Here is a 24903-nt window from a genome sequence, read left to right on the forward strand (position 1 = left end):
ATTTAAGTACTATTCTGACATTTTCCTGGAGGGAATGAGAAAAGCATGAACACAAGCGTTGTCGAGTGAGCCAACTTTCATGGTAGTACCAGTAGTGTCCTGCATTGTGTATGTGTGGAGGGAGGGGCGGGGTCCAAGCAATAGCTTCTTTTATTTCACATTTGCTGTGAGTACTATGGATTATGTTTTACTTGAATCAAATACCAGTAGCACCGTGTTCTGTCGTGGCCATATAAACCAGCCGATTAGTAATAAGTACAGAATATTATTCCACATGTTCCTGCCTGGTTGTAAGCGCCTTCTGTTTCGCTGAAGCAAATTTTCAAAATTCACAATTAAGAAAACACAATCGAAGCTGTTTATTTATAGTTTTATGTAGGTTAACGGGTGTAAGAAGATTAATTAACTATTTTACAGCTTCAAGAACGAATTTTGTTGAGATTAAAAATGTCAATTATTTTTTCAAAATGAAAACGTGTGCAAGAAGTGCTGTAAGAAGTTTTGTTTCAGGACCTAAACGGTTATTTTAAAATGAATTAACATCAAGTAATATTTTCATACCATTACCTAAACTATACTTAATTGTGGCTTTGAAAACGTATGAGATAAATTACCACATTTTACCACATGGAGTTCTGTGTAAAGTAATTCGAATTTCTGTTCAGCAAAAATTACAGAAATACGTTGATTTACAAACTTATTTCAACAGTATCCATAATTTGTGTGTTATTAATGGAATGGTAGTTAATGTGTGCCATTATTGCGGTGCTTACGGTGTTTGACAGTCGAGTCACAACTGGATTCTGTGCAGATTTGGAGTGTGTCGTAAACATCGTAAAGATGTCGCAGTACATCAGGATCTGTGTTTGGCTTCAGCATTGTAGAGAATCACAAAAGGGGGACCGTTTGGTAAGTATGTGTATGGCTGTGTCAAATGCTGTCAGTCCATTTCATGAAATTCAGACCCAGCAGTTCTTTGAAAGAACAGAAGTGTACCACAGCTCAGGTGGCTAGTCGCTGGGTCCCCTCCACAGTGGCCCTGGGCTTGATCCAAGGCTGTGTGGGATTCATAATGGATAAAATGGTACTGAAGCCGGCTTCCCCAACCAATTCTCATTCCACTAACTGTTCCACATAAATTGATCATCCTACCATTGAAGCTAATTTAAATATCTTTTAAAAAGATATCTGATTAAATTCCGACAGAATTAAGCAAATACACCCCTTCTCCTTGCCCCCCCATGAAGTGCTCTGGGTTACATGAAAACAGTTTCTCATTACTTCTTCCCTATTTGCCGATATACATGGTATATACGAGTAAGGCGCAATTATTTTCAGTTAGTCCTCTGTTCCCTTGCTAGTGTTTCAGTGGGCTCAAAAATAGTATGGCCTAACTTTCGAATTATTTATTAAGGGAGTTGTAGCAGTTGTTCCTAGTAATTACAGTGCATCGGATTTCGCAGTTTTTCCCATTTATGTTGTATTGGCGAGTGACTGTGTTACGATATTAACGAATCCAGCTACTATGCATTCGTGGTGATCCGGCATGGCTGTCAGTATCCTACATAGTGGGGGTGGGGGGTTCTTTCCCCATCAGGAAGGTTGCCAGAGCCTGAATGTTACTATTCACCCCTGTCTCACACCGTTGTAGAATGCGTGAACCTACAATTTCATTGCCTCATACGTCTTAATCGCGCGTTGCTTAATCAAGCACAAGGACATCTTCAGGCCTGCATTTTGATATAGGTATGTAGGGCTGAGGCGTTTGAGAACGGTGCTGAGGGAGGACCTAATAAGACTATGGCAAATAGTTGCATAATGAGGAGCGTCGTATTTAGTACTTTTCGTCTCATATTATTAGGGTGAATTAGTCAAAGACGGCGAAATGGACACAGCATATAACACACATGGGAAACATAAGAGATGCATACTTCAGAGGACAATGCATGTGCCTTTTTAGAGAATATGGCATGACAGTGTGAACTGAACACAAATGACTTAGGATAGATTTCAGTGGCGGACTGCTTTGTACATGTTAAGGAACTTGAGAGTTCCATAAAAAATGGGGAAATTACTTGGCAAGCTGACGGACTAGCAGCTTCTCAAGAACACTCCCACCTTGTGGAGTTGGTTATGGATCCAGTCGTCATTCTTTTGCCCCGCAGGCAATCCATGTTTATACAGTCTCAGAAGCCAGAATGGATTCAAACAAAGCGCCTCACTGAATGGTCCAGGTATTTCATCTCAAGATTTAGACCCAATGTCGAAGACGCTTCGTTTCTCTTCATAGGCGAGCTATAGAAGCTTTACAATGGGCGGGAGGAAAAGACATGAGAGAAAATCCTGTTAAGTGGAAAATTAAAATGAAACCGAGAAAATGGCTCCAGACTAAAAGCAACAGAAATGTTCTTCCTATAATATAATAGTTTTCTTTAGCCTGCTTAATTTGCTTCTCCAAAATTAAATTTTACTTCTCCCATCGGTTTAAAACACATGGGGACATCATTCATTTGGCAGCATTAATTTTTTTCACACCCAACGTCAAAATTATGTTCTGAATGCTGGGGATAATATAACTTTCCTGTAACTTGGCTTGGCCTTATTTCGTTTTAGGTATTAATAGAGCATAACATACTTTTGTTAATCATTCTTTCTCCAAAATTTGAAGATCCCGTTTTTCTATCAGAAATACATGGGTCAAAAATGCAAAAATAAAAATGAATAATGTATTTTTTAGTCCTGTGGTAGTGTAGTTGGTTGAGGCACTATGCTACAAGCCAGAAGGTCGCGGGTTCGAGTCCTGATGTGGTCATTTGTTTTTCTTTAAATGACCTAATCCTTCCCGTAGCACTATGGCCCTGGGGTCGACTCAGCCTCTAACAGAAAAGAGTACCAGGAATATGCTTGGAGGTAAAGGGCGGCAGGCGCGTAGGGCTGACAACCTTGCCGCCATTTGTGAGCCGATTGTCTAGAAAATGTGGAACCTCAACATCTCACAACCCTATGGGCCTCCATGGCCTGTTACAGGGATACCTTTACTTACTTTCACATATTTCTAGAGTTACATGTTACAGTATTTGAATAAATCTTGTGGGCACATTTTTGAAGCACCGTATGTGCAATTTCATGAATTGAAACTGTATTATGCATTTTATTTGCGGAAAAATTTTAAGTTCGCTATGCTTTCAGTTTTTCTCTCCAATGTACTTGTTAGAAGTGATATTCGCACACCTCTCTCTGATGGGGCTATATCTCCATGCCTTCATAGACTTATTAGCATGTTACTTATTAATGAATACATCCCAGGTGTAACTTTACCTTGCTTTACTTTGTCTAGATGTATTTGTAAAAGTAAAGAAAGTAAAGGTATCCCTGTAACAGGTCGTGAAGGGCCATAGGGTTGTGAGGCGTTGAAGGTCCCACATTATCTAGACAATAGACTCAAAGATGGCGGTAAGGTTGTCAGCCTTACGCGCCGGCCGCGCTTTACTCCCCAGGAAAATTACTTACTCATTTCTGTCAGAGGCTGAGTCGACCACAGGGCCATAGTGCGGCTGGAAGAATTAGGTCAATTGAAAAAATCCAGTGACTTCATCAGGAATGGAACCCGCGACCTTCCGGCTTGTAGCATAGTGCCTCAACCAACTACGCTACAACAACAATAATAATAATAATAATAATAATAATAATAATAATAATAATAATAATTATATTGTGACATGTCAACCCTTTGTTAGGCAACGAGATGTAGAACAAGTTACTATGAAGACAAACTGTTGATAAACAGGCGGTTGGTAAGTTACACAACAATGTAAACGAGATTATGCAATCTGCTTCTAAAGCCGGCTCGGTAAACAGACTTCCGCGCATGCGCAATGACGTCACACGGCAACAGTACAGGGTGTTACCGCGTTTCCGACGATACGCGTCGCGATGACGTCATTGACGTTTGGATGAAACAACTGTACTGTTGATCGTGACGATCGTGACAGTCGGTGTTTTCAATGCTGTCCGATTCGAAGCTACATGACGAGGGCCAGAAGGGACGAAAAGATGGGCATGTAGTGACTATAAGTTGTGTAAATCAGCAATAGTGTAATAAGTAATTATAGTTACGACCTGGAGGTTGTTAAATAAAACCAATCACCAATTCGAACAGCGTCTCAGGAGCCAAACACGTTACAATATAATAATTGCGCATACGTGCCCATATTAATTTGTACTAAAGCGATAGTTGAAACGTTTTGACTTATTTCCGTTTTCGGACATTTCAACAACCACGGAAGGTAGTGCAGGAGATATTTTCGAAGCTTTACGAAGATTTACGGAGCAAATTTAAGACTTAAAGAGAGATTTATTGAATTGTAAGTAGTGAGTGTAATCAGTACTGAATGCTGGGAAAATTGTGAAGTTTAATTATGTGTAATCAAATAGGCAGATGTGTTTTATGATTTCCATACAATTAGAGTAGTTTTTAAAAGCTGGCGTTTAGTTTTAAATATGTTTGAATGGCTGTATTAATTCTTACAAAACGTACTGGATAAATAAAAAAAAGTCGATTCAGTACTAACAGTGTTTACAGTTAAACGTCTATGTATTTAGTCCATCAGTAATGCTACAATCATTAAAATATTCATCATTCAACACCAACACGACATATTAAGGCCATAGACGGCCACCCTCAAGTGTTTCGATGCGGCTAAACCAGTGGTTCTCAAACTGTGGGGCGCGACCCCCAGGGGGAAGGGCTTGAAAGGGGGGCGCAGCATACTATCCTACAGATAAAAATTAAAACTGCACTAAATCAATTAGAAAAGTAATAAAAAATAAAAATACATATAGAAAAACTTTTGATGAGTACAGGCTCTAATTATCATGAATTTCAAAGTAACTAATAATTATTCTCTTTACCGCCAATTATAAAACGCATATGCCAGAGACAGCGTTGATAGTTCGACAGCAGCCTCTGAAGTCTAGACTTTTTAAAATGCTGTGTGAGGAAATGGGTGCTGAACACACTGCTCTGTTGTTTTTTAGTGACGCTCGATGGCTTTCAAGAGGCAAGGTATTAAAGAGAATGTTTAAGCTGAGGCATGAGGTGTTCTGTTTTTAAATGGGCAAAATCACTCACTGGCAGACAGTTTCAGCAACAATGATTTTTTTATTGAAAATGGCTTACCTTACAGATATGTTGGAGAAACTAAATATCCTCAACACTTCACTTCAAGGGAAAGAGGCAACTGTACTTTCTTGGAATGACAAAGTGAAGGCATTCATGAGAAAATTAGAGCTCTGGAGAAACAGTATGGAAAGTGACATGCTAGACATGTTCCCTACTCTGGTGTCAATGGTACAAGACACTGATAATCCAGTGCTTCCAATGGACATAAAAAGCTGCTTACTTGATCATCTCATAATGTTGAAAATGCATTTCGAAAAATACTTTTGCAATGATTTTGATAAATTTAATTGGATTAAAAATCCATTCAAAAATGCTCCTGGGCCATCATCTCTGAATGTAAATGAGCAAGAACAACTCATCGATCTCACTAGTGATACTTCATTAAAAAGTAAATTTAAGGAATTGTCTTTGTTGGAGTTCTGGATACATATTGGCACGGAATTCCAAACTTTGAGCCAAAAAGCATTGAAANTTTGAGTAAGAAAACTGCTAAATATTATGTAGAAAAACACAAAATAAACTGAATGAAATGTCAAACATACCATGACTTATTTTTGATAAAAAAAAAAAACAGGCTGGGGGCCTGAGAGTATTTTCTCTTCTCAGGGGGGGCTCAGAGGTAAAAAGTTTGAGAACCACTGGTCTAAACTGTTACACTGTTTTGATGTGCTCTAAAATTGTGCATTGCAGTCAACTTAAATTAAAATCTTTCATAAAATCCTATCCACCTCACATAGCTTTAAACAAGTGGGCGACGCCCCTTACGAGGTGGATAGGATTTTATGAAAGATTTTAATTTAACTGGACTGCAATGCACAATTTTAGTGTACATGAAAACAGGTGTAACAGTTTAGACCACAGAAATTTAGACGGATCGAAACACCTGAGGATGGCCGTCTTTGGCCTTAACGTGTCGTGTTGGTGTTGAATGGTGAATATTTTAACAATTGTTGCATTATTGATGGACTAAATACATACACGTTTAATTAATGATGTTCAACAGGATGCTGAAATACAGAATTACAAGTGTTTACACTGTTACTAACAATCCAATAGATCTCTCTCTAAGTCTTAAATTTGCTTTGTAAAGCTTGTTAATCTGGGAAGATATATGATGTCTATTTTATATTCAGTCTTCTACAATTTATATAAATTATAACTGTATCATGTTCATGCTGAATTATTTTCTTAATCATTTGATATATGTAGCAATACATCTAAAAATTAACTGTTGATCTATAAGTTTTGTTGTTGAGTAATTTGTATGTATGTAAGGTTTTTTTTATTGCTAGTGGGGTGGGACTAAGTCCCTTGTACTGAGGCCATTTCTGGCCTATTGTACCAGCCCCAGATGATAGGCGAGGGTGATTGTGGAGCAATTGGTGGAATGAAGATTGGCAGGGGAAACCGAAGTACTCGGAGAAAACCTGCCCCAGCGCCAGTTTGTCCACCACAAATTCCACTTGACCAGACCTGGGATCGAGCCCGGGCCGCCGCGGTGGGAAGCCAGCAACTAACCGCTTGAGCTATGGAGTGGCCTTATGTAAGGCTTGGTCTTACTAAGCAGTAGTTTGTTGCTTCAAGATATAGTGAATGATAGGAAATGTACACCAAAGATACATGTATGGTTATTTTCTTATAGGCTACAAAATGGGTCACAACAGTCACACCATCACAAATGAGAGCCCTTTTGAACGATATAGAGAGCATGGAGAGGTTCCAGTAAGTAATATTTATACATAATCCATTCTCTGCTTCAGTTTACAGTGTTTGCTCATCCCATCCACTATCTACAGTTGTGAATACTAAAAAATAACAAAGTTAATAGAGAGTCCGTCGAGTGTAACAATTTGTAGGTCACTTTTTATTATTATTTCTGCCTTACATGTTTCGGTTTGACACAACCATCATCAGAGGCACTTGCTATAATTATGGAAACACTGTCGCTGTACACAGCACACAGCACACAGGAACATATCAAACCATAAGCCATACAACCTCAAGCTGACGTCTCCCATCTTCGGGATGAATTAACAAGGAGGAGTTCAGCATTTTATATCAAATATTTTAACATTTTAGCATTTTAACTTAAAAATAGGTTCGGATGAAAAGTGAGAACTTGAGAGTGTACTCAACTATCTTAGCATGTTTTGTGCTTCTACACGTCAACATATCGTAGCAGTGTCCACACGACAAACATAATTGTGAACATCAAAAACAGCGACAGTGTTTCCATAAGTATAGCAAGTGCCTCTGATGATGGTTGTGTTAAACCCAAACATGTAAGGCAGAAATAATAATAAAAAGTGACCTACAAATTGTTACACTCGACGGACTCTCTGTTAACTTTGTGATTAATAGTGTAACGGACCAAAATGAAACAATTAAAAAAAAAACAACTAAAAAATAAATTCTTTCATTGGGGGTTATGAGGGTGTGGTCTCTCATACAATAACATAGAATAGGCGTATTTCTGACCAGCATGCTGAGGAAAATGCTTGGATCCAACACAGAGGAAGTAAATATGTGGGGAAGGTTACATGTTCATAAAAAGGTGCTTACTTGAGCACCACAACATGAAGACTTATTGGGAAAGGAGGTATAGCTCTGATGTGAGGTGAAATCATGACTTTCAATTCCTTATCCTTCCTCTTCCCTCCACTAGCCTTGTCAGCTGAGGCTGTACTATATAAATAATGTAGATAAATAAATCTGTTTAACTTCAATTGATGGTAACAAATAAAATGAACAGCTGAATTAATTCAGTGAAGGCATGAAGTCATTCACTTCAAAATCTTTGGTCCCATCTTCCTCCTAACAACTTAAGATCAGAGGTTATAAATGTATGATTTTCATTTTCTCACCTGTAGCAAGAATGAAAAAAGATTTCAGATTCTCATAACAGTGGTTATGAAGAGTTCTATCTTCTGGGATATAATGCTATGTAGTGTGTTGAATGTCAACTTAAGTTTTCAAGGAACACGTCAGTATTTGGTGGATTTGACATCATGCTGGATGAAAGTGTGTCTAGTTTCTTATGAATGAAAGAGCACATAATAGTTCGAAATACAGATATTTTATTTTAGTAATGGTTATATGCTATGCTGAAAAGTGGTTAGTACATTTGCTAGGATAGAGGATAAATAAAAGTAGAACTGAACAGTGGAACATAAATTATTTTCAGTATCCAGCTTCACCACTGTACTACTGTAGAAAGAATGTTTGTGTTCAGTGCAACAGGAAACTTTATGAAATATATGAATGAGAATATGCTGTTTTAATTTGGGGTGACTGCAAATAATCTTAGTAGTGACTATGCCTTAAGTTTAATTTTCCTTATTCAGGTTTGCCCTTGTGGAGAACTGATGTCACCGTCAGGTGAACCAGTTGTAAATGTCATAAGCAGCAGTGATGCTGGAGCAGAGGAATGTCCCATTTGTTTCAACACGTTTACTACACAGGAAGTGGGGATACCAGACTGCTGCAAGCACACTTTCTGCTGTACCTGCCTCGAAGAGTGGTCAGAGGTAATTGTAACATTTAAATAGTTTAAATAAAAGAGTAAGAGGTAAAATTAATTGAACAAAATCTGAAGCATTAAAACGTAAGTGGAGCAAATAGGAACATAAAGGGACTACACTAGAGATTTTGGCCAAACAAGATCTGGTGGTTAAACCTTACAAGGAAGGAATATAGAATTTAAATCTCCATTAATGTTGGTGCTGGTTAGTAACATCAGTGAGTTAATTTATATTGCAAACTATTAGAGGGATGTCAGGTTTGTAAACTGAGAAGTGGCTACATACAAACTGCAGAAATGTAGACCTTAATTGTATTCTTTAAGTAAATGGGCAGAATTTATTGGTTGATTTTTTTTTTGTAAATACCAATTTGGGCTTGTAAATCTTCATATTAAATTTCATTTTATTGTGCACATATTACAATATTTTTAAGTACAGGTATGGAGCTCACATAAAGCGAATATAACTTATAATCAGGCATTATGACAAATGTCATCGATAATCACCAACTAAATTTAATGAAAATTCATTGAACCAAAATCAAGTTCTTTCTTGTGAGTATAGGGCAACATGTTATAGTGTGTTACGGATCTGCTCAAGGCCAGGTGAATTCCAGGAAGACACTGCATATTAATTGCATTATCCTGCCTGCATTTTAGCATTTGAATCACATTCTACTACTAGTCAGTTTTGTATGGTTGTAACTCCAGTTGCAATATAGCTGGACACTGGCTACCAAGTAACAACCTCTTCCATGCTCTTCCCCCATTCTCATTCTATGAAATCTACTTTTGTGGTACATAACCTTAGCAGTTGATGTAGCTTGATTATGTGACGCAGTAAATTAACATATATATTTGCTGTGAACATGCAAGCACTACACAGCATTACCAATCCCATCACCTAAATTCTGGATGGTGTTCCTAGTTGTGTGCCAGATGTGTTAAGGTATAAAAGTAATATATATGTATGGTACAATAGGACAGAAGTGGCCGCACTACAAGGGACGTAGTCCCACCCCATTAGCAATAAATATGTAATTCCCCTAAAGCCACTTTTTAAAATCCTAGCTGCTAACTTGTTTTAAAGGCTTTTAATTACTTTCTTCACAGTTGGCTCATTTGCCATGCTGGTATGATTTATAGTTTTGTGTTATGCTATTATTGGTGTTGATGTTTCTTCTAATGCTAATGTTTTCTTGCAGAGGGCGAACACATGCCCCATAGATAAGAAGATAATTTTTTCAATCCATGCGCGATGCTGTCTGGAAGGGACAGACTGTGGCACAATACTTGTGAAGCCACCAGGCCAACAAAATGGAGATGAAGATGAGTTTGAAACGTTATGTGAAGTAAGTACTTAACATGTATTACGTTTGTTGCTGTCTCATTACAGTAGAGATTTCAACACTGTATCAGAATGATGGGCATGCAGTAGCATAGTTGGTTGAGTCACTATGCTACAAGCCAGAAGGTCGCGGGTTCAAGTCCTGATGAGGTCCTTGGATTCTTTTCAATTGACCTAATCCTTCCAGCTGCATTATGGCCTTGGGGTTGACTCAGCCTCTAACAGAAATGAGTACCAGGAATATTCTTGGGGGTAAAGGGCGGCCGGCGCGTAGGGCTGATAACCTTGCTGCCATCTATGAGCAGATTATCTAGACAATGTGGGAACCTCAACATCTCAGAACCCTATGGGCCCCCACGGCCTGTTAGAGGGATACCTTTACTTTTTTTTTTACCAGAATGATGGACTGAGGTCAAACTTGACGTGTTCTGTGGCTTTCATGCTCCTTAGAAATATGATTCTTTAGCATCATATTGGAAGATAGACAATGTTTATTATTGTTTTTAGCTACCCTGTAACAGGCCATGATGCCCCATAGGATTGTAAGATGTCAAGGCTCCCATATTTCCTAAACAATCGGCTCACAGAGGGTGGTGAGTTTGTCAGCCTTATGCGCCAGCTGCCCTTTACCCCCCAGCAAAATTCCTGGTACTCTGCTAGAGGCTGAGTCGACCCTAGGGCCATAATGAAGCTGGAAGGATTAGGTAAATTTTAAATATCCGACTCATCGGGGCTTGAACCTGTGACCTTCCGGCTTGTAGCATAGTGCCTCAAACAACTATACTGTGTACCCCATGTCTATTATTACTCAGTTGACAAAATCCTGGTATAGACACACCATGCGTTTGCATGTACCACATGTTCCAGCCTATTGCGGCCATCACCAGATGCATTGAACTTTTACAATCACACCTTTCTTTCCATCTGCTATACCTCCCTAAAGTAGCCAGTGTTTACATGTTGGGAATGTGTTGCATGGGTATCTTGTTTACGTAATGTCCTTATATTATGAACTATATTAAATATTAAACTATTCTAATTGGAATTAAAACTAAGGCTTATTTATGTGTTAAAAGGTGTGTGTGTGTGTATATATTTCTTCCTCTTATTTTTTTTTATGTTATGTCCCTTTTGCATTGTTTAGCTTGGGATTCTTCCTATGATCTCAAATATGAATGTGCTTTAGTGTGTGTATTACAGGTTTGTATATTGGGTAGGGGTATTTACACTGTGTTGATGTTCTGGTTATGTGTTGGCCTACATGTATATGATGCGTTGTATTCATGTACTCCTGAAATCCAAATTTTGTTAGCATAGGGATGTCTAGTAGGTTTTGTATTGGAATTTTTTTTTACTTTTTTTTTGTTTTATTACCTTGTGTGGAGATTGTGTTTTGGCCTGGTGTTGTTGATGTTATGCCTCCATGATTTTTATGTAGTGTTCTGCTGTCTCCTGGCATGGCGTGGAATTGTGTGTTTTGTATACCTATCATATGATATCAAATACAGGAATTTTGCAGATCAAACAGAACTTGATTCATAATAAACAGTAACAATAAATATAAAAGGTGCTTGAGTGAGGAGACTAGGAGTACCGTTCTGCTCTTAAAGAGGTGTTTCTTAAGCCATCACTAACTCAGACATTTCCAGGTGTGCTGCAGAATGAAAACAAAAATTTCAAGATAGATTACTTGTCACATGTGTTACATCGTTAAGAGACTGCCATATTATCCATACGTGAATATTTTAACAGGCTTATGGGTTCCACAAGGGATGCACTTATGGTTACAGCAGTCAGTTAATTTAGTCTCCACATGTTCTGATACTCAAGCTTTGAGACAGGGACAGGAGTGTTGGGAAGATACAGAGCAGGTACACTTAGAGCAAGTTAGTACTGAAGCTGTACATGTGGACACTTGCATACAGCTTGGATTATATTGCTTCAGTGCTGAAGTTACCATACATAGTGCAATTTGCATTTATGTTTTACACTTTTGCAAGTTCTTTTCCCATTTAAGTTTGAGTTTCCATAGCCCCAGCTTAATTGTCTCATGGCAGAGTTTCTCCTCATTTAATGATTGTCAAAAAGGGATCGCCAGAAAAAAGAACTTGAAATGTGTAAGATTTGAGGCTTTCACGGCAGTGACTATGAAGAAAGCAGTCTTCTGGGACTTGGCACCGTGTATATGTGGTGTTAACCGACGTTTCAGAGGAATGTATCGCCTCCATCTTCAGGGTAGAAGGAAAAATATAAGAAACCGAAACGTCAGTTAACACCACATATACACAGTGCCAAATCCCAGAAGACTGATTTCTTCAACTTGAAAAGTGGTTTTTACTATGTGCATGGTCTGCTTTAAGTTTAAGGAGTTGGTCACCTTGGATTTCATTTTGTTCTTTCTGTTCCAGGTGTGTGGCAGGAGTGATCATCCAGAGCGCATGCTTCTTTGTGATGAATGTTGTTGTGGCTACCATCTGGAGTGTCTGGATCAGTCTCTGCATGCTGCGCTCTGGGAACATTGGCTGTGCCCCAATTGCACATTGTCTTTAACTTAATGCACCCGGCAGAAGAGGTAACAATTTTGTTTTCATCACTGTATACTTTATTTTCCAGTTCTCACTCCAATTCTGATTTTAGGTTTCTAAGTTTACTCAAAGTGTCCCATAAGTAACCTTCACAAATCCAGCAAAGACTGGAGGATTAAGTATGCTGCTTCTTTCATTCAGACTCCATTGGTTGATGGGTTATGATGTTATCAGACCTTACAGTACCATGCTCCTTCACATCCATAATCCTAGTTTGAAATTCCTTGCAATTAACGATTGGCTGTACTAAATTCCCTTTTGTAATTCCATAAAGTGCTGCATGTCATGAAACAAAACTGTATTTAATATAATTTTTAAGTAGTTAGCCAGTTAAACAATACAGCCTCTTGATTCTTTCTTAGAATTGTTTGCTGTTTCTCACACTGTAAAACAGCTCATATTGTACAACGTAACCCATATTCTCCCATACATGGGTGGAATTTGTCCACTTGATAAAGCCAGAATGGCAGAGTGTATGCATTGTTCTTACCTAGTATGCATGGGGCTTCCATTGGTAAAAGGCAGCACAAAAAGCATACTATTTGATGAACATGAAATTATTTAGTTGATGATGGAACATATAAGAAAAGCTGTTCAAGTCAGCTCAAGTTGTAATACTCTGTATCCAGGAAATATCCAGTTTGAATCCCAGCCAAGCCACCGACTGTCCGGACGGAGATTTGTGTGTTTTTCCTCAATCCCTCCAGGCAAAAGTCATGTCAGTATATTGAAACAAGCCATAACCACGTCTTTCACAGTTATTTCAAGTTCACAGATGTGATTACAAAAACCACATTTGTCAAATATTTATCATTTGTACAGATCAACCATGATCAGAGTGAAGCCCAGGCCCACATTACAACAGAGTGATAAACTGCAGAAGTTGAGAAATATCTCTGAAAAGCTGAACAATGTGATAAATATTACAGTCAAACTGAACATTCTGAAGGAATAAGTTTACCGTATTAAACCAGTCATTTCACATTATTATTCTTTGTAATTCAAATTAAATTGTATATTTCATGTTACTGGCTTTCAGTTAATGGAAAATTCATTTCTGGTTAATACATTTTCTCTTAACAAATGACTCAAGGCATGCAACATTCTTAAAATGATTTTACATATATACACTCAACTCCCGATTATCTGGGATAATGGTGGGGATGGAAATCACGATTAATCGAAAACCCGGTTAAGACAAATTTTATTAAAAGTAGTACTGTAATACTGTACCTTCATAATCCTATAGGCCTACCTGTATATAAATTTATTCAACCCCATTTTTATGTCATCACATGGCCTATTTAATACTTTTTTACATTACACAGAAGTATGAATTAGTTATTTCAATCACAGTGTTCAACAACATCCAACACTTTTTACGAATATTTACACTTAATTCTTAAAAAAATTTAATATTGTTGTTTGCTTTTTCGTGGCATTTTCCTTTTTACGGATATCCGCACAAAGCCTACGTAATATTAGCTTGTCACTTAATAAACTGTTCTCTTCACTCTCAAGATAGTCTAGTAAGGATTCCAAATGATTAAGAGCAGCACCATGTGATACTCTCTTACTAGCAGCACTGTTCACCTCTTCCTCATTCTCTTTCTTCCCGCTCTTCTAGCTGCACCCCCACTGAACTTACGGTTTCGTCACTGCTTATCATTTCGAAGCCCGGTTCACATGAGTTACTGTTGAATACTTAACACAACACGCTTCCTTTTACACCATGACATTTTGCTAACGCACTTAAAGATCGATACAAAGAGACTAATTGGGGCGGTGTATCTGTCCTTGAAACTTTCCACAAATCCTTGCATTCTTTCACCTCTACCCTAGAACGTGTGTTAGCATAACGGGACCAAAAAATGCAGAGCTCGGTTCACACTAGTGCGAAAATAGTGTTATAAGTCACCATGTGAAACAAAAGTGAATGAATTTTAAACAACATATAAGCCTCAAAAAAGCCTCGGTAGCCCCGGTCAAGCCGCAAACCGGTTAATCGAGAGTTGAGTGTACTTAACTAGATTTGATCTCTGTCATAATTAAGATAATTATGTATTTGTTATTGTAATGTTTTAGTTGAGCTTTACATTGTACTTGTATTCCTGGGAAGTAAGAGATTGTTTCTTTGTCCTTGAGGCCACGTTTTGCACGCTGAGAAGACCACCTCGAAAGTTGCTACTGGTGGTGGCCCTACATCACCTTATATGAAGTGAATGGCACTGAGGCAGGTCTGACTATATGAAGAGGCAACAGCTGCAGTGATGCAGTGATGAGTGTTTGTGAAAATGTATCTACTCCTGGACATAATATTGAGGCACCAGTGGGTCCTGGTCACAGTGGAAGTGGCATTGCCACCCCTCCCCACCCTCTGGTGGTAATTTTCAGAGTTTCTGAGATAACATATACAGTAGCAGTCCCTCTTAATGTAGTTGTCATAGTAGTTATGTGTATTTAGACTTCCACCACTTAAGTTTTGGCTTTCATGGATGGAGGATGTGGTGGTTATGCAAACTGTTTGAATATCTTCAGTAGAGAGTCAGTTCATATATAATGAGTGTAAATAGTGTACAAAGTTAAGTATATAGATATTAAAATAATTTGATTACATTTAAGATTGATGTTTTATTGATTCTTATACCTTCTAGAAAAAAAAAAAAAGTTGTGGGAAGAATTAATCACCTACTGTCCTTTCATTACACGGTTGCATAGTTGGTTGAGGCACTGCTACAAGCTGGAAGGTTGCAGGTTTGAGTCCCGATGAGGACATTGGATTCTTTTCAATTTACCTAATCCTTCCACCCACATTATGGCCCAGGGGTCGACTCAGCCTCCAACAGAAATGAGTACCAGGGATGCTCCTGTGGAGTGAAGAGCAGCCAGCTTGTAAGGCTGACAACCTAACTGCCTATAAAATGTGGGAGCCTCAAGGTCTCATACACCTGTGGGCCTCCATGGCCTATTACAGGAACAGCTTTACCTTTTTACTTTCCTTTCACCACATATTCAGCACTCGATACAACCTGGATGGCACAGAAATGATTGTTTTCAACAATTATTCTACTGTCACATGCGCATTCATTGCCATGGCAACCTGTTTACAAAGCTGTTCCATAGCAATGGCCATCTCTTCTGGCTTAGCGGGGAGGGGGACACAGACAATATCATATCAGTCATTTTTTGTTTGTTTTGCTTAATTTGAAAAAAAAAAAATATATGAGTGTTATGAGATCACCTTGCTGTCTATGTATCCATCTGACTATGTATCTTTCCGCAAACACATAAATTTTTGTCAGGAGACTTATGAGGTGGCCTTGCTGTCCCCATGTCTGTGTCACCACCCCAATCATTGCTAAGAAACAGGCTGTGGCTCCCCCCTCCCTCCAAATTATTTCGATTTCTATGCTGTTCATGTAGGTGATTAGTTCTTACCAGAACTTCCTGTTATCTATCTGATCTTTTACTCTTTCTTCTACTTCACCTTTTGGCTTCACCATTTCTGTTTGTCTCTGTGCACATATTCGAGAACCGCCAAATGGATTTTGATGAAATCTGATATTTACGGAAATTTTCTGACACATTCCTGGTTTGGGTAAAATCAGACAAAAATAACAAGACACTTTATGTGTGAGCCTGTGCACATCAAGCATAACTTATAAACATGTATTGAAATGAAAACATTTGGAACAAACGCTGTACAGATGAATGCATGATATGTTTTATCCCTGGCAGTCTTTCTGCAAGTCCTGTGCTTTTCCAGGATACTTAAATAAAGGGAACAAATATGGCAGAACTGTTCATCAGTAGTTATCCAATTAATCAATTTCCTATAATAAAACTGGTGTATTTTCACTGATCTAAGGCAGTAAATTAACAATTTCCCTCATGTTGTGTAACAATGTACCCTGTTCTGGGGCATGTTATTACATTATGCACAGTCATACAGAACTGCAAACATTTATTAAAAAATTATTTACATGGGTCATATGAAAAATATTACATTAAAAATAAATATCACTAACATTGTGCACTGGTATTATTTCAATATATGCAACACTTGCATATAGAAAATCATAAATATTCTAACATCCAACCCCAGTTTCCCAAGTGTAATTACTATAATCAAGGAGGGTGAGATGGGCAGGTCATATAGCATGTATCAGGAGAAATATGCCTATAGAATTCTGGTAGGAAAGAGTATGTGGTGGTATGGAATGGTTTGTCCTCGCTCAGGATAGTGAACATTGGTGGATTCTTGTGAACTAGGTATTGAACTTTCAAGTTCAAGTAAATGTTTGGAAATTCTTGACAGGCCAAGTGTCTGGCAGGACCCAACTCCAAGGAGTTAGTTATCTGCTGGGGTAGCACTGCATCTGTAACAAGAAGAGTGAGGTTCATGAGAAACAAGAAGTAATGTGCCAAGCTCCATTTTGGGTGCTATTTTGTGAAGCTATAGGGTTCTTAGTTTGGCAATGATGTAAGAATATTACAATTTCTCTCTCTTGCATGCAGAACTAAGAGGGGAGAGATAATTGACACAAAGCAGCATTAAGTAAATACTGTTTTCATCATACCTTTATATATAATATACATAGATATACAACATATCAAAACATTTAAAATGTTTCTATTATGCATACTCCTTATTCTAAAACAAATAATCTTCCATAGCACCTTCTTATGTATGAAACTATTAAGTTTTTCCGTAATAAAATTTATATATGACACTTGTCCTCAGCTGTTGCAGCTGACATTTTAATACATGACTTCGGCTTTTGGAAATTATCTGCATAGCACTTCGAGTGTTATCCATTTTCCTGCCAAATATGGCAGTTTCAACATTTAGAATTAATGTGTGTTGAGGAGGGGAATTTAAATCCCTTATATAGGTATGTCAGTGCATGGAGAGGCCTTTGTTCGATGAAACAGAAGGATGCGTCAACATTCAAGAGTGAGTGACCATGATGCAGACAGATATGTGACACGAATCTTTTAGCAACCTCATGATTAGATGGGATGGTGGAAAATTTGTAAGCGACAACTGTCTATAAACAATGCGTTCCATAACAGGACAATTTCTTCTTATCTGAAGCATGAAAATTAGTTCACTGAAAGATACAAATGCCAAAATACCCATTATTTCATTAAAATAATCCAGTCATTATGTTCAAAACTTAGTAAAACATCCTATATAATTACATCACTAAGAGGAGTTTTGAGTCCAAATATGTTAGGAAGCATTTATTTTGGAAAGTTTCAATTGTTATTGAGATATGGAATAATATTTTTTTGGGGGGGGGTGAAGGTTATAGTATAAAGGTATTTAAAATGCAGAAGAGGGTGTTGCGAATAATTAGTGGACTTGGTAAACAAGAGTCATGGAGGGAAATTTTTAAAGATTATGGCATCCTCACGGTCACATCTTTGTATATCTTAGAGGTGTTATGTTACATAAAAAAGCACAAAGCAGATTTGATCCAAAATATAAATATTCATAGTTATAATACAAATAAACAAGGATTTTCATGCTCAATTCTGCAGAACTACATCATTTAAAAAAAAGTGTGGCAAATATGGGGACAGAATTGTATAGTAAGGTCCCAAACAAAATAAAAAACTTGATGGGTTTTTCAGCTTTTAAAAAGATTTAAAATCATTTTTATTGAAACATTCTTTTTATACGATTCATGAATTTGTTAGTTTTAATAAAAAATGGATGATGCAAGTACTTATGTTTGGATGTCATAGCCATTCATGAGCTGTATATAGTAGTTTGTGTATTTTTTGGAATGTTGTATTTATATACTGCTTATGACTGTAACAAATGTTGGTAGCATGCTTGTAACTTTGTAGATTTATTTTGTTAACTTGTATTACTGAATAACGTGTCCAAGTATTACTATGTAGCAAAATGAATGAAATAAAATACAATACAATACAATTTAAAATGAAAGAAAACGGCATCACACGTTTTCCATTTTATCACCATGGTTACACATAGTAATTAGGCTTATAAATACCAAACAAATCACTATGCATTAAACCACATAGACTGCCTAGTGCCAAAATCACAACTAACATGTATCATTTTATCTGCTATAAACTGCAAGACAAAGCTTACTGGCTGACGTACCTTAATGAAAAGTGGACCTGAACTCTTGTGGTGTTGGCTGGGGTTCTGACCTTGAACTCTGCATCTGCAAACAATAATATTAATAGTTAAAACCAGATGGACTCAGAGAAGGAAGTGAATTAGATCCCTATGGTTGCACTTGTGAACACTGATCATGTTTAAATTCATATTCTAACGTGGAACTAGAGACCAACTAGCAACTGATTTTATTGTACATTTTAGGCACAAGATCTTAACACTGTCAAAAGCATCACGAAATATTACCAGCCATACCAGGCAAAATGGGGGTAGCAAAGTAAAAACATCTCAGTCTACACCATCCCAGATCATTTTAATATTTAAAGTCATATTCAGTTAATTTTGCTCTCGATCCACTCGACATTCTTAAAGTGTTGTGTTTAACTCCTGGCCAAGACAATGAGCTCAAACAACCACAGCATTGTATAACCGATATTTTTGACCAGGTGCACAAACGAAGACTGTGAGGTTTTATCAAGTCATGTGTGGTGCATGGCCCATGAGACATCTAATCTGTCAGTTGGTTTTTGTGTGGGTGGCAACAAGTGCACGCAATATCCTGCCATGCTATGAAAGAGAGCTGTAACTCAGAAGTTGATCAAAATACGATAAGTGCACAACAAAATCTCTCTTACTATTACCAATTGAAAAGTAGGTTACTTATCTAAGCACTATAATTTCTAGTCAGTGGTGCAGCAAAATACAGCCTTAAAGGCCTTATATACATTACTTCATAGACATCTTAATTTATTCCTTGTTCTTCCGAAAATGGATGTTCAGTGATATAGCGCTTCCCACTGCAACATCAGACAATTTTCCAATTAAACTAACAGAATTTAGCAGTGCTGGCGGCTGCTCTGTTTACAGGAGCAGGAAGGGGAGCACATTTATTACCATTGTGGTTAAAGGTGCTGAGATTTACTTACTTCCTGGCTCTGCTAATATGTACTATTTGCCTTTCACCTTCTCTCACTTTCAGCTCTCTTCATCTTCCAGCCACATCAGTCTGGGCCCTCTCACTTTTCTTCAACTTCCTGGCTTAAGATTTTTTGTTACCCATATTTGATGCATTCTAACTAGATGCTCCCAACCCATCCAACCTTCTCTTTTTAACTTTTGATACAACAGACAGGGCTTTATATATCACCCTTAGTTCTTAGTCTGCAGAGACATTACTGCATCAAACGCTGCATATTTATCGAAGATATATTATCATATATACATTATGTGGCGCTAATGTCAGGCCCACCTCACAACTTCTCGTGCCTACAATTTTGTTATTTGCTAAAAGTACTGTGCTGGGATGGTTTCATGGATTCATTTTAATAGTTCACTAATGACATATATAATCATAAAAATCACCTAATGACGATCCTGATAGATCAAAACATGTAGTCGGGTGAAAATAAAATAACCCTTATACAAACATTTTAATTTCGGTTTATAATTAATTTATTGAGTTCACTATCCTTAAGTATACCTTTTATACTCTAATGACATGTTCATACTAAGTTTAGTGTAAATATGTCAGTTGGTTCAAAATCACAAAAGGGGGGGGGCACACTTGTATTTTGTTGCATCTTTTTGTGTAAATCACTATAGCTAACGTTTATCATAATATGCAAAAAAAAAAAAAACTATCTGCCTACCTAGGGTTCTCAGCCCTTGTGGACCTTCGCTGCTATTTCAGTTTCTTAATCCTATACAGTTGGTAAGACTTCTTTGACAGGGGATTAGCCCGTTGCAAGGCCACTACCTACACACAGAACTACACAAACAGAATAAAAGCACACAGACATGCATGCCTCGAGTGGGATTAGAACCAACGACCCCAATGTTCAAGCGGGTGTAGATGGTTCACGTCTTAGAACACACGGCCACTGTGATCATCTCTATAAATATACACAATATGTAAAATATAAAACTATTCTATAAACATAAGAAACTTTCACATGCCTTAAAGAAAACAGGCCTACACTGTAATAATAACAATGAAATCAACTACCCTTCCCCCTACTCCATGGAATAGCATTTCAACAAGAACTTAGGAAGGGCCATCTCAGGAAGAGCAGCAGCACAAGAAAACATGGAAGTGGACCGGTAGTGTGTGTTCAATGCTCTACAGAGTCACATAAAACTTTCAAATCTTCAATTTCAGCAAAATAATTACAGTGTTAACCAACAGATAAAATCCCAACCCTTATAATACAACATGTATAACACACCAGTGGACACATTCAGTATACACGGACATTTACACTAAGTACATGATAGAATAACTGTAACTAAAGGCTGATCTGAAGGTGGCACACATATGCTGAAACCTATTGTTCTAGATACCTCACTCCACCTACTGGGAATAGTGTTGTGGCAGAGGGTATGAAATACACATTACCCATAGGGGAACTTACAGACAGCATAGCAATCTCATAAAATTACTTTATTTGCTTAAGGAAAACATGCTAAGAAATGAATGACTGTATTCTGAGACAAGTCAGCTTTACTCACCCCAAACTGCTCCTTCAATTGCGTCATCTCTTGCCACAGTCGAGCCCGCTGCTTAAGGATATTATTAAGTTGATCTTGCATTTGAGACACTTTGCATTCCAGGACCATGACAGACAGTCCAGTTGTTTGCCTCAGATGTTTCACCTCCTGCTTCAATTCCTCATATTTGTTTCTCTGAACAGACAAGAGAGCACATCATGTTATGAACTGCAGTATTACCTCAAGAGTAGTTTTCAGATTTGAAAGGTATAGAGTGCTTCTTCGGAAAGAGTCTCCAGTTTAAAGTCAACCTCATTTGCATGTGGTTTACCTTGGTATAAAAATGAGGCTTGGACATGGAGTTATTTTGGTACAATCACTGTGGCTGGTGTGGAGGAAACATTAGTGCCTAATTCAGGGCGGTCATGTCATGAACGTTAACTACTACATTTAGCTGGCAGGAAATATCACCGATGTTTGAGTGATATCAGTTTCAATTTGATTGTGATTTGTTTACAGGTGCATTCACTATTCTGTGAAATGCCCATTAGTCACTGCACGCATTGAGATTATAAATATGGGATAGTCAGATCATTTGGCCCAGATTTTATGGGTATTAGTAGACAAAGGTAATAATGAGAGAAAAAAAGCTTTAAAAAGAAAGTATACCAAGGACAATATTGCTAAATTTATAACTTTGTTGACTAGTGAATCTTGGAGCGAAATATATGTGGAAAGGTGTGTAAATGAGACATACAGTGGAACCTCGCTTAACGAGCACCTCTCATAATGAGTAATTCGCATAACGAGCAAAACAAATTGTAAAAAAAAAAGACCTGCTTAACGAGCGACGTTTCGCATAACGAGTGACGAGAGGGAAAGTCCCGGATTGTGCGCTTGCTACATCAGTCTGTGTTTAGCACTCGTTCTGCTAGCATCTTAGTGTCGCTTGTGATCACACATTTTTCCAAACTTGTGTTCAGACATATTATTTGTGATTTCTTCTGTGCAAAGTTTAATAAACCTTGCAAAAATGTCCCCGAAGAAAAAGCCGCAAAAAGACAGCCATAAGAGAATAAAAATAACCATAGAAATGAAACGTAAAATCATTGAAAAGCGAGAACGAGGTGTGAGCGTGGCTGATCTAGCACGCACATACAATCGGTCTACATCAACGATTTGCACGATTTGGAGTTGCATTGTGTTTCACAGCAAGAAGTTGTGGAGGAGATTTTGTCAGAGGAGGAGGAGGAGGAGGAGGAGGTAACAGCAAAGCAACAATCTTCTGGCACAATAAGAGAAATGCTGAAAGCATGGGAAACTGTTGCATCGTACATTGAGAAGCATCACCCTAATAAGGCAGTGGCTATGCGCGCTACAAATTTATTTAATGATAATGCTGTGTCGCATTTTCACCAAATTTTGAAGCGTCGGCAAAAACAAATGTCTCTAGACAGCTTTCTAGTAAAAAAGAATTAGATATATATCATAAATAATAAACTAATTATTTCGATTTTTTTTGTTTTCTGCAACTCGAATTCGCATTCCAGGTTGGTTCATTCTGCATAGAAGAAAAGATGAAGATGATTCACGCTCCTTAACAATGTATATACAATTTTTTTTAATAAACGTTATACATAAAATTTTTTCAGTATTTTTTCGGCATGGAACGCATTATTGTATTTTACATTAATTTATATGGGAAAAATTGTTTTGCTTAGTGAGTGTTTCGCATTACGAGTAAGATTCTGGAACGAATTATGCTCGTTAAGAAAGGTTCCACTGTATAAGCAATTTATAAAAAAAATCTTAGACTATTTTAATCAAGTATTTCCACTGAAACCAGTAATAAAGAGAAATACTAAGTATAAGAAATGGATATCAAAAGGAATAAAAATATCTTGCCGGAAAATGAGGTTTTTAGGCGATTTAAAATGGAGGATAGCTTTGCCAATCGAAATAGTAAGCTGTATCAGTGGTTATCAAAGGATATATAAAAGGGTTATTTTAGAAGCAAAAAAGAGACAAAATGATAAATGGATAGAAGGGGCATCTAACCCAAATAAAATAATATGGCAGATAATAAATAAATGAATGGGCAAAGTAGGAAAGGATGACCAGGAGATTCAGTTACAAGGATATAATAGGAAAATATCACACCCCCAGGAGGTAGCTGACACACTGAACTCATATTTTATAGACAAAGTTGAAGAACTCGTGGAGAAAAACAAGAGTAAGACCAAAGAAATATTGTTAAAAAAAGTTGTAACAGGAAACCCAAATTCAATGTATTTTTGGCCAACCTCAGAAGAAATTGTCATAGAAGCATCTAAATTAAAGGGCAAAGCCTCAGCGGGAGCTGATGGAATCCAAGATTTTGTTATAAAAATATGAGTCTGAAGTATAAAAAACCCACTCAATTTTATATTTAATAAATCAATAAATCAAGGGGTTTTCCCTGATTTATTGAAAACTGCAAAGATCAAGCCAGTTTATAAAAGAGGAAACAAACATAAAGTGAGTAACAATATTATATTTAAGCATCCTGTTTTTAGAAATCAAATTGACGTGTGTAGGTTAACAAAGATTTTATACATACATACAATTGGAAAGACTGGTGATTTTAAATTTTAAACTACGGGCAGTGTAGCAGCTACGTAAGAATACACACACCTGATGATGGCCATTTAGGGCCGAAACATGTAGTGTGGAGGAAGGGAAGAAGAAAGGACTACACTAAAATTGTTGCACTTAAGATGGAGTTTGTTTCATATATAAAGTGAGTAACTATAGACCTATATCAGCGCTATCAGTATTCTCGAAGATCTTGGAAAAAATAGTATACAATAGACTGATGTCCTTCACAGCTAAATTTAAAATATTAACTGAAAAACAATATGGATTTCAAAAAGATAAATCAACAATATCAGCGTGTCAGTCGTTTATCGGGAAGATACAAGAAGCTTTGGATAAGAAATTACTACCAGTGGGTATTTTCTTTGATTTAACAAAGGCTTATGATGTTAATAACCATGATATTTTGTTAGAAAAATTAGAGCATTGTTGGATAAGAGGGCAAATTAATACCTGGCTAAAATCATATCTAACACTGAGGGCACAATATGTGGAATTAATTTCTAAGGGCAACAGGGACTGTATGACTCATTTTAATTAAAAAATAAGGAATGTAAAGGTAGGGATTCCACAAGGGTCAACCTTGGGCCCATTTTTGTTTTTGATTTACATAAATGACCTACCCCTCCATATAACTAACGGGGAAGTGGTGCTATTTGCAGATGATACCAGTATACTGGTAATAGAAAAGAACAAAAATATTCTTCAAGACAAAATAGATAAGGTAATGAAGCAACTTGAATCTTGGTTTTCAATGAATAATATGGTAATAAATAATGAGAAGACTACAACAATGTATTTCCATATGAATAAACTACAAGATAGCATCGAGCCAGTAATTACCTTTAAAAATATAATAATTAATTATACAGCACAGTTTAGGTTTCTTGGTATTAATTTAACTCACAAATTAGAATGGAACATTCACATTCAGTCGGTCTGTACAAAGCTCAGTAAGGTGTGTTACATTATTAAAGCTTTGAAAGGCGA

At 37.3% G+C, this 24903-nt stretch overlaps 2 protein-coding genes across 3 annotated transcripts in view; one reads left to right on the top strand and one right to left on the bottom strand.

Annotated features, from left to right (window-relative positions):
* Nucleotides 1-522: 522 nt before the first annotated feature.
* LOC111862748 (PHD and RING finger domain-containing protein 1-like) lies at nt 523-15395 on the top strand. 2 transcript variants are annotated; one of them, XM_023848400.2, is made up of 6 exons: nt 523-909; nt 6825-6904; nt 8527-8709; nt 9908-10054; nt 12459-12622; nt 14781-15395. In XM_023848400.2, the coding sequence occupies exons 2-5, from the start codon at nt 6833-6835 to the stop codon at nt 12603-12605; spliced, it is 549 nt and encodes a 182-aa protein (XP_023704168.1). In that variant the 5' UTR covers nt 523-909; nt 6825-6832; the 3' UTR covers nt 12606-12622; nt 14781-15395. The 2 variants fall into 2 exon arrangements, with proteins under 2 accessions (XP_023704168.1, XP_023704167.1); XM_023848399.2 differs by lacking the exon at nt 523-909 and having other exon boundaries at nt 6669-6904.
* A 41-nt stretch (nt 15396-15436) lies between these two features.
* The window catches only part of LOC111862717, an 11296-nt gene continuing 1829 nt past the window's right edge, over nt 15437-24903 (bottom strand). The window contains exons 3-5 of the mRNA XM_023848343.2: nt 21301-21474; nt 18775-18838; nt 15437-17014 (exon numbers count right to left, since the gene is read on the bottom strand). Of these exons, the coding sequence (XP_023704111.1) occupies nt 18776-18838; nt 21301-21474 (237 nt within the window). The 3' untranslated portion in view covers nt 15437-17014; nt 18775. The remainder of the gene's footprint in view (nt 17015-18774; nt 18839-21300; nt 21475-24903) is intronic.

The sequence above is a fragment of the Cryptotermes secundus genome, unplaced genomic scaffold, assembly GCF_002891405.2.
Source record: "Cryptotermes secundus unplaced genomic scaffold, Csec_1.0 scaffold5, whole genome shotgun sequence".
Lineage (NCBI taxonomy): Eukaryota > Metazoa > Arthropoda > Insecta > Blattodea > Kalotermitidae > Cryptotermes > Cryptotermes secundus.